Source organism: Bufo gargarizans, chromosome 6 (genome assembly GCF_014858855.1).
Source record: "Bufo gargarizans isolate SCDJY-AF-19 chromosome 6, ASM1485885v1, whole genome shotgun sequence".
Lineage (NCBI taxonomy): Eukaryota > Metazoa > Chordata > Amphibia > Anura > Bufonidae > Bufo > Bufo gargarizans.
Window position 1 is genome coordinate 122466752 of NC_058085.1, and position 12376 is coordinate 122479127.

General features: G+C 45.6%; 1 protein-coding gene across 1 annotated transcript in view; it reads right to left on the bottom strand.

The window, feature by feature from the left end:
- The window catches only part of TOP2A (DNA topoisomerase II alpha), a 37463-nt gene extending 25724 nt beyond the window's left edge, over positions 1–11739 (bottom strand). The window contains exons 1-12 of the mRNA XM_044296610.1: positions 11601–11739; positions 8103–8255; positions 4463–4553; positions 4270–4333; positions 3689–3834; positions 3390–3487; positions 2712–2924; positions 2440–2613; positions 2244–2345; positions 590–727; positions 318–456; positions 66–223 (exon numbers count right to left, since the gene is read on the bottom strand). Of these exons, the coding sequence (XP_044152545.1) occupies positions 66–223; positions 318–456; positions 590–727; positions 2244–2345; positions 2440–2613; positions 2712–2924; positions 3390–3487; positions 3689–3834; positions 4270–4333; positions 4463–4553; positions 8103–8255; positions 11601–11621 (1497 nt within the window). The 5' untranslated portion in view covers positions 11622–11739. The remainder of the gene's footprint in view (positions 1–65; positions 224–317; positions 457–589; positions 728–2243; positions 2346–2439; positions 2614–2711; positions 2925–3389; positions 3488–3688; positions 3835–4269; positions 4334–4462; positions 4554–8102; positions 8256–11600) is intronic.
- Between the last annotated feature and the right edge of the window lie 637 nt (positions 11740–12376).

Genomic DNA, 12376 nt, shown 5'->3' on the forward strand with positions numbered 1-12376 from the left:
ATTACCGGATGTGCGTAAATGTCACTTTCTGGACATGTAGGATAGTAAACACTCCTATAACTCACTTGCTTGTGTGAAGCCTCCCGGACGTTTAGAAGTTTGCCTCGCAATGGGAACACACCATACCGATCTCTTCCAACAACACCCAAGCCAGAAACAGCCAGTGTCTTGGCTGAATCTCCTTCAGTAAGAATAAGGGTGCAATCTGAAGAATGTTTGCTGCCTGAAAAGGAAGAAGCAAACTTTTAGAGGTCTAATCACCATTAATATGTATAAAATGCATATTCTAAAATATCTGACAGTTCTAATACAATTACCTGCATCATTAGCATCATCCAGTTTGGGGATACCCTTGATCTTTGTGTGCTTTACCGCAGAGCACTTCTTATTCAGCTGGGTTTGTGCTTTGAACTTTACCCAGTTTAGGATGCTTTCTACAATACCACAGTTAGTTGCCTGAAAGAAAAATAGGAAGCCAAAAAGTATGACAAAACAATCAACAAATCGCATTTAAATTTATAACCAATGCCTACTGCTTGGAAAGTTAAAGTAAATAACTATCTTTTCATCTCTTAAAACGGATACTTACTGCTTTAATGAATTTCTCAGACAACACACATTTAGATCCAAAGCTTTTTGATTGCAATGTCATGTTCTCCTTTGTCTGGGAGTCAAAGGTGGGATTCTCGATCAATGAATTTACAAAAATCCACATGTGGTTTTTCACCTGGGGGAAATATATATAAAAACTTAATATTTATATAGCACTAACATTCTGCAGCGCTTTACAAATTCAGAGGGTTCATGTACAAACCAAGAAACATCACAATGTAACTGGCTTATACACAAATGAAACACTAGGAGTGAGGGCCCTGCTCGCAAAAGCTTACAATCAATGAGGAATTGAGGGGTGACACAAAGTAGTACAAGCAATTATTCACCTTAAAGGGCTTCTGCCACCCCCCCAACTTTCAGTTTTTGACTTATTTGTTAATGTAAGCAGATTCCATATATGCCCCTCTTACCTCGGGCAGTGCAGTAATTACAGTAAAAACGTACTTTTATTATATGTCAATTTCTTCACTACCAGCAAGTTGGGCGGACTTGCTGGTAGCCGCCGCATCCTCTGTTTGAAAATATGCCCCCTTCCTCCACTTGATTGACAGGGCCAGAGAGCGCTCTCCTCCTCTCGCTGGCCCTGCCTGCAGCCCCAAATGCTGCGCCTGCACCGTACCGGTCGTCATTCGGCGCTGGTGCTCTGAGAGAAGGACAGCCGCTCCTTCCTCAGGGCGCCTGCGTCGATTATGTCAGCCCTACACCCGGAAGAGAGGTCTTCTCTTCCGGGGAGGATGCAGTGGCTACCAGCAACTCCGCCCAACTTGCTGGTAGTGAAGAAATTTACATATAATAAAAGTACATTTTTTACTGTAATTACTGCACTGCCCGAGGTAAGAGGGGCATATATGGAATCTGCTTACATTAACAACTATAAGTCAAAAACTGAAAATTGGGGGTTGGGGGGGGTGACAGAAGCCCTTTAACAATTATCTGAGTTGCATGGGTTTTTGGTCTCATGGTTGGATACTGCATGTGTCACTCAGAGCAGAGGGGGGGGGATGTAAAGCAGCTCAATTCACTAAGCACTTCACAGTGAGGACAAGCCCTGGGCGCTTGAGAAAGCATAATCTCACAGAACAAGGCCTCTTTCACACGACCAGTTTTTTTTTTCTGTTTGCGTGCCATTATTTGCGTTCTGTATACGGAACCATTTCAATGGTTCTGAAAAAAATAATAAACACACAGAATGTACTCCATATGCATTCCGTTTCCGTTCTGTTGAAAGATAGAACATGTCCTATTATTGTCCGCAAATCACGTTTCGTGGCTCCATTCAAGTTAATAGGTCCGCAAAAAAAAAAATGGAACACATACAGAAATGCATCTGTATCCGTTACCTTTTTGCAGAACCATCTATTGAAAATGTAATGTCCAGCCCAATTTTTTCTATGTAATTATTGTATACGCCATAACAAACAAAACGGAACCGTGAAAAAAAAAATTGACCACAAAACACTGAAAAAGCCATACGGTCGTGTGAAAGAGGCCTAAGGGTACGTCTAAACAGCGATTTCGGCTGTGATGACAGTCATGCAATAGCAGCGCAGCTGCCATATGTATAAAAAAATAAAAAATAAAACGCAGGGCAGGTCCATACATGGGAATGTTTCACACAAGTAACTTACCTGAAACGGTTTCACTGAAACACCACCCTTATTTTTTTTCTTCACAACATCAATAATTTTGGCAATAATCTGATCTGCAACAAAGTCAACATGTCTGCCACCCTAGGAAGCAAAAGAAAACAAAATGCATTTAGAAACAGGGTTAAGGCAGTAAGATTGTCATAGCAGACCTTCTGCCTCAACTACGGAGAGATACCTTTGTGGTAGCAATACTGTTGACAAAGCTAATTTGCTGGAAGCCCTTTTCACTCATAGTCAAGCACACTTCCCATCGATCGTTCACCATTTCATGGATGACTTTCAAGGGGTTACCAGTCTCATCTAGTTTTTCTTTGACATACAAATCCACATAACTGCGGAATCCAGACACCTGAAAAAAAATAAAAAAAAATTTGAGAGTGAAAAAATACAACTTGAGGCTCCACAAAATCGAAGCAGGTCCGTTAAAAACACAAGAGTACAACTTACAGGAAGTCTCTTGCCATTCAGAAACACCTTCACCCCCTTGGAGGCGCCAGCTATATCATAGGCTCTCCGAGACATAAGTGCCACAATGTCCTTGTCCAAAACTTGCATTTTAAATTTGCTGAGATCCGGCTGAAATGTGATGCAAGTATAGTCCACCCCATCAAAAGATTTGATCTTCGGCTCTCCGGTACTAGACATGTTATTGGTCCAGGTCTGTTAGAAAAACAAAGGACATAAAGGTGTATTGCAGTTGGAAGCTATCCTCTTTCGATAGGATAGGGAATAATTTTTAGATCAGCGGGGGTCCAACCACAGGGACCTCCAGCGATCACAAGAATGGGGTCCTGTGGCCCCCAAACAAATGGGGTGGCCAGTCAAGCATGCGCACTCCTACTCTATTCTCTATGGCAGTCCTGAAGATAGATGTTTCTCACAGGATCTTCTGGAGAGCTGCAACTCTTCTATTATAATGCATTACATAAATCTAAATATATCTATATACTATAGAAGACGAACCTAAAGCGTGTGATGCTTCACCATTCTACCTCTATTTCCACTCACTGCCAATAGTTGTAGGATGGATTTATTATGCAACACCTCTTCACAGCCAGAAAATCCATGTCACCATAGGAGCTTATATAGGTTAACAAAGCCTGTTTGCAATATAGCAATACATACCTGTTTAAAGACCTTCTTATATTCCTTACATGCAGTTTCCACAGTAAATTTAGTACTGAAGATGTTACATAATTTAGCACCATAACCATTGCGACCACCTGCACACAGAGAAACAATAAGTCAGACAAGAACTGGGAGCCAGAGCACATAATACTAGTTGCATACACAGAAGAGGGCCACATTGGAAAGATCAAACTGGGCCCGGCATTATGGCGCCAGGTTATGCCATCCAGTAGAGAAAGTCATGGTCCAAAAATTCCACAAAACATCCTACCAAGAATAAAAGTGCACCGACTGACCTGTAACTTTTTTCTCGTCATCATCATAGTTACTGGAGGTCAACAGTTGTCCAAAGATAAGAGCAGGAACATAAACCTTTTCCACTTTGTGCTCAACAACAGGAATACCCTTCCCGCTATTCCACACACTGACTGTGTTGTTCTCCCTGCAAGACAAAAAAAATAAAAAATTTGATAGTTTTGTTACTTTATTAAACCTTAGAAAGTTTCTAAGGCTACTTTCACACTTGCGGCAGGACGGATCCGACAGGCAGTTCACCATGTCGGATCCGTCCTGCAGCTATTTCACCACGCCGGAGCTCCGTCCCCATTGACTATAATGGGGACGGAGCTCCGGCGCAGCACGGCGAAAGGCCGCCGGACTAAAATTACTGCATGTCAGGATTTTTAGTACGGTGGCTTTCGCCGTGCTGCGCCGGAGCTCCGCCCCCGTCCCCATTATAGTCAATGGGGACGGAGCGGCGGTCCAGCAAAATAGCCGCAGGACAGATCCGAGATGGTGAACAGCCTGTCTGATCCATCCTGCCGCAAGTGTGAAAGTAGCCTTAGGTGGATGAGCGCCACACAATGAAGCTACTTACGGGTCAATTGTGATCTTGATACATGACATTGTCGGATCCCTTTGCTTATTATCAGCGGCATTTACTGAAAAAGAATAGAAGACGAAACTCTACAATAGCCATGATGATTTCACTACTGGATAAATATATAGCGATTTTAGAGAATAAGCTCTGCTACTCTGACCGTATTAGTGTTGGCTCTGCATAACCTTACCTAAGATTTCATCAAAGATCTTATACAAGCCAGGGACAAATGTCACTTCTCTGCAGTTCAGTCCCTCCTCTTCATCATGCACCCACATTTGCTGTAAGAAATAAGTAGATTTAGTACAGGGCTTTACTTTCAGCCACCATATCCTGGCAGAGCAAAGGGCAATTGCAAAAATACCATAAAATACGTCTATTACTGTAAAACTAAGCCCACTTTCACACACAGTATTTTGCAGACCAAACCCAGAAAAATAGCAAGGAAACACTTGTGCCTATTCTGTGTTTTGGACCAATTACTGGTTTTGGCTTACAAATATTGATAAATACCGGCCACGTGAAAATGGCCGAAGGCAGATTCTCCAAGGTAGCTTACTGAATGTGATAAGTGCAATAGGAAAAACTGTACAATAAAAATCATCAGTTATAATAAAACTCCACCAGTGCCCCCAAATGTTATAAAAACTGCTTAGGGAACTAAGTGGTATGTGTTCACCATTTTATTTCAGCTAGATGGGAGCAGCACTGCAGTAACCACCTCCATCTACCACATACTGGAGAGTTGTGCACCCCTAAAGGGGTTGATCCTGCCATATGGAGGCAGCGCTCCATGCGAGTGCCGTTTCCTGTTCATTACACTGCAGGTCATCTCCTGTGTAGTGTAATTACAAGAACTTAGTCAAGTAATTATACTGCACTTCCGAGATGACGGGCAGTGTAATGAACACGAAGCAGTGCCCCTCTTCATAGAGTGCCACCTCTTCTTCAAAAAGCCAAACACAGGGGTCCCAGGAGTCAGACCTGCACCAACCAGGTCATCAATATATATGGCAGAACAACCACTTTAATTGGAGGAAGGGCTGGGAGATAGACCCCCATTGATTCGAAATTAAGGATCTAAAAAGGGCACTAGAGTATAAGGTGCCAGCATCTTGGATGGCTGGGAGTGCGTAGGCAGAGGATCTCCATACCCGAAAAAAAATGTTTCCAATGGTCCTCATTTATTCTGAAAGGAAAGAGATCTATTCAGGATGCATCAAGATTTCTTCCGTTTCGGGTCTTGTCACTCAATGACAGACGAGAAATCAAATCACATCCATTTAATTCCGGTATAGAGATCCAATACCGGATCTCAATACTGGAATTAAAGGGGATGTTCGGGTTCAAAGCTGAACCCGGACATACCCTTATTTTCATCTCATGCTCCGATGTGCTCCCTTGCCTGGCGCTAAATCGCGCAGGGCATGGGCTCTTTTGTTTATCGTAACACACTGCCGGTTGGAAGCTTCCGTCCAGTAGTGTGTTTGGTGACGTCACTGGGCTTCCTGGCAGCCCCGGCATATCACCGGATCTCCAAAAATTGCCTTTGCCCTGTGCGATTTAGCACAGGTCAAAGGAGAGCATTGAAGCATGAACTGCTCCGATGCTCATGTCAGGGGGGCTGCCGGGGTGAAAATCGATTAATGTTCGGGTTCAGCTCTGAACCCAGAAAACCCCTTTAATAGCCGCAAGTGTGAAAGTGGCCTGGGACAACCCTTTTCCGACTGCCCACTGTGTATATATGTCCTATCTGCACTGCCCCTGTTCAGCTAGAACGTATATACACATGCAGGCAGCGCTGGGATTAAAGCTCCTGCAATCCAGCAGCAGCGGGTCCCCGCTGACAGACGCAGCAGGGACCCCGAGGAGAAGACAGGAGCGGTTTATTACCGCTTCTGCCTTCTCCTATGCCATCAGGAGATCGCTGAACCAGTGCATGTTGCAGGGAGCGGCAGAGCCGCTTCCTTTTTTAGTCCCGGCAGTCATATGACTGTCGGAGGTGTCTGGAGCAGGGACAGAGCTGCAGGGTCTAAGGAGACCCTGATCAGCTCTGCCTGTGTCTCATGCTCCCACAGGGGGCTGTTTTCCACTGTAATTGGGGCTCCTGTGGATGCCCCAGTTACAGTGGGAAAAAAAAGAAGTAAATTTTTTAGTTTTTTTTTATCTCCTGGTGGACATATATGTGCCCAAAAATATTAATATAAGGTTAAAAAAAATATTACAAAAATGTTTTTGGGTTTTTTTTTTTTTTTTAAATGCAGTCGCTAACAGAAACAGTCACCATAGTCGCCCAGTTCTCTCAAACCTATACATGTTATATATGAAAACAAGTCACAAAATAGAGAACCCATTGCAATAATCAATTTGGGTCAGTTTTAATATTTAAGAAAAAAAAAGCTAATTTTAATAAAAAGCTATATTTAAGAAATAAAAAAACACTATTAGCAGTTTTCTTCCAAATTAAACGTAAACTCTCTATAAAAAAAACAAACATTCTAATAAAAAGTACTAAGCTTCAAGAAAAAGAAAAAAAAAAAAAAAAAGATGATCTATATATTTTTGGTAGTCAAACAGATAAAAGCTACAGTCACTAAACAACCACATGCACAAAATCACAGATAGTTGCCTGGACATTCAGGCCTTTTTGGATCCAGTCATGAAAGGGTTAAAGGTAGGCAGTCAACATAAAAATCCCAGAGAACCCCTTTAACATCTGATCCTGCAGCACAGACCAAACTAAAGCCCTGAACGTTACATTGCAGACTGAAAATTTATGTCTAAGGGCTCTTTCACATCTGCATTCTTTTCTTCCGGCATAGAGTTCCGTCTTCGGGGCTCTATGCCGAAAGAATCCTGATCAGTTTTATCCTAATGCATTCTGAATGGAGTGAAATCCGTTCAGGATGCATCAGGATGTCTTCAGTTCCGGAACAGAACGTTTTTTGGCCGGAGAAAATACCGCAGCATGCTGCGCTTTTTGCTCCGGCCAAAAATCCTGAAGACTTGCCGCAAGGCCGTATCCGGAATTAATGCCCATTGAAAGGCATTGATCCGGATCCGGCCTTAAGCTAAACGTCGTTTCGGCGCATTGCCGGATCCGACGTTTAGCTTTTTCTGAATGGTTACCATGGCTGCTGGGAAGCTAAAGTCCTGGCAGCCTTGGTAAAGTGTAGCGGAGGAGCAGCATACTTACCGTCCGTGAGGCTCCCGGGGCGCTCCAGAGTGACGTCAGGGCGCCCCAAGCGCATGGATCACGTGATCGCATGGCACGTCATCCATGCGCATGGGGCGCTCTGACGTCACTCTGGACGCCGCGGGAGCCGCACAGACTGTAAGTATACCGCTCCCCGCACCTACTATGGCAACCAGGACTTTAATAGCGTCCTGGGTGCCAGATCAGTCTTCAAATGCTTTCAGTACACTTGCGTTTTTCCCGGATTCGGCGTGTAATTCCGGCAAGTGGAGTACACGCCGGATCCGGAGAACGCAAGTGTGAAAGAGGCCTAACCCGAACCTGTCACCAGGATTTTGGGTAAAGAGCCGAGGACATTGGTTGCTAGATGGCCGCTAGCACATCAGCAATATCCAGTCCCCATAGCTCTGGGTGCTTTTATTGTGTAAAAAACCCGATTTGATACATATGACTCATGTTAATTTGCATATGTATCAAATCGTTTGTTTTTCAAAATAAAAGCACACAGAGCTATGGGGACTGGGTATTGCGGATGTGCTAGCGGCCATCTAGCAACCCATGTCCTCAGCTGTATACCCAAAATCCCAATGACAGGTTCCCTTTAAGTCCATCACTGAGGCAGTACACTCCTTACCTGTGTTACAGGCTCTACAGAGCCAATGTAGGTGTCAGGACGGAGCAAAATATGCTCCAATTGAGTCTTCTTTTGGTAAATTCTCTCAACGGAAAGGCGCCTGTTATCATCCTTCTTTAGTTTATCGACTGTGGTCTTATTCTCAAAGAGAGGCTGGAAGAGAAAAGACAAGACAACCATAAGTGAGGGAAGCGGTAAGAACACCCAAATCTTACCTTCTTCTGCAGCACCTAAAATCTGTGACAGCATTACCTAGCCATTATTTAGTCACACAGAGAAAAGAAAAAAAAGATGTGGGTCCCAATTCTGGGACCCCTAGCCCTGCACCCACTGAATGTGGCTCTACAGTCAGTCAGACAACATCTGGCTGAACATGTGGGACAGTCTACTCCATTCATTTGTATAAGAGCTCATAAAACAACCTCCCATACAAGTGTACAGAGCCGCACAGAATACTTCTCCATTCACAGCATCCATAGGAAGAGGCGGGGGTTAGGAGTCAGGACCCCAATCTGGAGATGGGTGCAGGTACCAGAGCTGGGACCCGCATCTAGCAGATATTTAGGCTAAATCTAGTGGCCAGAACACATGCTGGATCGGTGTGTCCAGGATGCTGCCATCTTCACCCCTGCAAACGGCCTTGTGTGTGTTTATAGACTGCCTGCAACCCTCCATGGATTCTGCCCTCCTCCACCGTCTACAACCCATGCCATCTATGGCGCTGGCTATCAGCCACACGAAGGGAGAGCCCATTCTCCTGCAGACACATCTGGCAGTGGTTTATCACCTGAGAATGGGGCAGCTGAAAGCCAAGATGCCAAAATTAGGTCACGTGACAACAGCCATCATGGGGAAGAGTCGGGAGTCCACCATAAACAAGATGCTTGAAGGAACCTTGATGGCCAGCTCCACTGGGAGGTGAGCAGCATGAAAGAGGATGTCCGGGCTTTTATTACTGATGACTAGGGATGAGCGAACTTCTGTTTTCAAGTTTGGCGTCCAAGGTTCGGATTATCTAAGAATTCCGTTATAACTTATGGTCCGTTGCAGCAGAATCTATAAGGGAATTCTTCGATAACCCGAACCTTGGACGCCACGCCAAACTTGAAAACAGAAGTTCACTCAACACTACTGGTGACCTGTCCTCAGGATTGGTCATCAATAACAGATCGGTGGGGTCTGACACCTCCGCCAATCAGCTATATGAGGAGACGCAGTGTCCTCTCTCTTACTGTAAGCTACTGCTAGGTATGGTCTTTGCCATAGACTGTGCATACAACTGATTTGCGGGGGTGCTGGGTGTCACATACTGATGACCCATCCTGAGGAGCCAGGACATACCCTTATTTTCACCCAGGCAGCCCCCTGATGCTAGCATCGGAGCATCTAATGCTCCGATGCGCTCCCTTGCCCTGCGCTAAATCGCGCAGGGCACAGGCTCTTGTTTTCAATAACATACTGCGGGGTGTTTTACTGGCTAGGGCAGCGCTAAATCCCGCCCATCTGTGTCGGTGACGTCACCGGGGTTCCTGGCAGCCCCGGTACGTCACCGGAACTCCAAAAAAAAAAAAAAACTTTTACCTGCGCGATTTAGCGCAGGGCAAAGGAGCATGAACTGCTCCGATGCTCCAGTCAGCAGGCTGCCTGGGGGGATGGAGGGATGTCCAGGTTCAGCTCTGAACCCAGACAACCCCTTTAACTGAGCAATGCTTTCTGCTCCATTCACAGTGCTAGTCCAGATGACAAAGGGAACTGCTGATCGGTGGCATACCGAACTCCTAATGACTGAATATTGACGATCTCTCCGGAGGACAGATCATCAGGAGCTCGAAAAACCTCTAAAGCAGTGATGGCTAACCTTGGCACTCCAGCTGTGGTGAAACTACAACTCCCAGCATGCTCCATTTATTTCTATAGAGTTCTGAGAGCAGCCAAGCAAGGGGGGCAGCTTGGGAGTTGTAGTTTTACCACAGCTGGAGTGCCAAGGTTAGCCATCACTGCTCTAAAGCCTCTTGCACACTAATGTATTTTTTTTCGTCTATGCTCCGTTTTTTGCGTTCCGCATACATAACTATTCATTTAAAAGGATCCACAAAAAGAAAAGGTATAACGGACAAGGATAGTATTGTTCTATCAGGGACAAGCTGTTCAGATCTGCAAAATCCTGAAAAAGCCATACGGTTGTGTGCAAGAGACCTAAGGTCCCATTCACACGTCTGTAGTGTACTGCAGATCTGCAATACACCCGTCCGGCACCCCCATAGAACTGCCTATTCTTGTCCGCAATTGTGGACAAGAATAGAACATGTTTTTTTTTTTCGGGAGCCGCGGACAGGAAGAATTGGGGCCGCACTCGGGAATTGCGGATAGCACAGTGTGTGCTGTCCTTATCTCTTCCGGCCCCATAGAGAAGTAATGGGCCCGGAATCGTTTCGCAACGGATCCAGACCCATCCTGCGCACGTGTGAAAGGACCCTAAGGCCTCTTGCACACAAACGTTTTTCCCCGTTTCCATTCTTTTTTGGCGTTCAGTATAGGAAACCACTCATTTCAACGAATCCGTAAAAAAAAAATAACCTGACTGTATGCCTTCCATTTAAAGATAGAACATATCCTATTATTGTCCGCATAACGGACAAGGATAGTACTGTTCTATTAGGGGCCAGATGTTGCATAAAAAACCTGAATGCACACAGCTGTCATCCGTATTTTTTGCGGACCTCAAAATAGTGAAAAAGACATACGTTTGTGTGCAAGAGGCATAAGTGAAATGTATCTCACCGTTTGTGTACTTTCTGGCAGCATTACTTGAGTACAGTATGGCAGTATTTAGGCAGCACACAGATAAGTGATCGCTGTTGTAGTCACAGCCGATTACACAGTCTGGATCGCGGCAGAATCCATCCTATTTCAAAGTTTTAGGGCGATCAACCAAGAAGACAGACTCGCAGTCCTATATCAACTACTGTATGGGCATGCTGGCACCTATAGTACTCCGACCCGGCTGTGGCGTGGAGCAGACACATCGGAGATTGGCTGCAGCGGTTATGACGCCAGGTATCAAATAGCGCCAGACACAAAACCGGAGCACCCTGGGGTGGTCTGCCCAGCGCCATCTGGGCATGTTCACACTGAGCTGTTTTAGGAAACCTCCTGCAGGATGCAGTTTTGAAACTTATGGAAGACACATGACATCCATGCACTCAGGCCTATACACAATCACACCTAGGAGTGAACATGCTGGGAGCTGTAGTACTACCACTACCTGCAAACGTACAACTCCAAACCGAGTACCGCACTAGCCTATGAGGCGACCATTTCCATAACGTTCAGGGAAGCAGGTCACGTGGGGTCTCACAGCTAATGTGCCGAAGTGGAATAGCATTGCCACGAGTGGACACGCTGGGACTTGTAGTTCCACGCGGCGGCTGACCGGCAGTGTACAGGACTGCGCCACATCATAACCTGCCTCGTACGCCACTTTACAAGCATACTCACTCTGAGTGCTTCGGTCTCCATGTTGAAACGTTAAACGATACCGACAACCTGTAGTGAAATCCGGCGCTTCGCCCACGACCCGCTCCCGTAGCTTCCTTGCCCTGTACTGTACAGCGACGGTTAGCGGCACCAACTTCAAACCTTTGCAAACCGCCAAAAGCCTACAGCCAATCCGCGGCCAGTCGGGATCGAATTCACCAATCACAGGACAAGAGGGCGGAGTTCGTACGAATGCGCCAATCAGCGTGAGAGCCACTTCCGTCGTTGAGGTTATTTTATTTTGGTACAAAGGCCCTCGAAAAGATAACCAATGAGAGAGCTACTTGTGGTGAGGGGCGGGTTCTTTGTTCTGACTGAAGGGAGAACGGGCCAATGGAATGCGCCTGGTCATGGGAAGTTCGGATCTTTCAAATGAATCGGTTCATGAATCGGATCTTCGGTTCACTTCCTGAGCCGGCAGAAGCAAGTGAACTGAAGATCAATGCGCATGAACCGAAGGTCAGGAGGGACTGGCTCCTGGCAAACACAGCTCTGCTGCAGTGAAGCAGACTGTGATAATTGAGAGTTTTAGTTAAAAGAATCGTGTCACCGAGTCCCTACCAGACTTCCTGCACTGCTACATGCTAGATTAATGCCCCCCCTTCCCCCCGGACGGACTTACAGGGAGCCGCAGAGCAGGGAGCCTGGCAGGGACTTGGTGACTCACGGTTCTTTTAAAGGGCTTCTGTCACCCCACTAAAGTGATTTTTTTTTTTGGGCTGGTGAAATTAGTTATA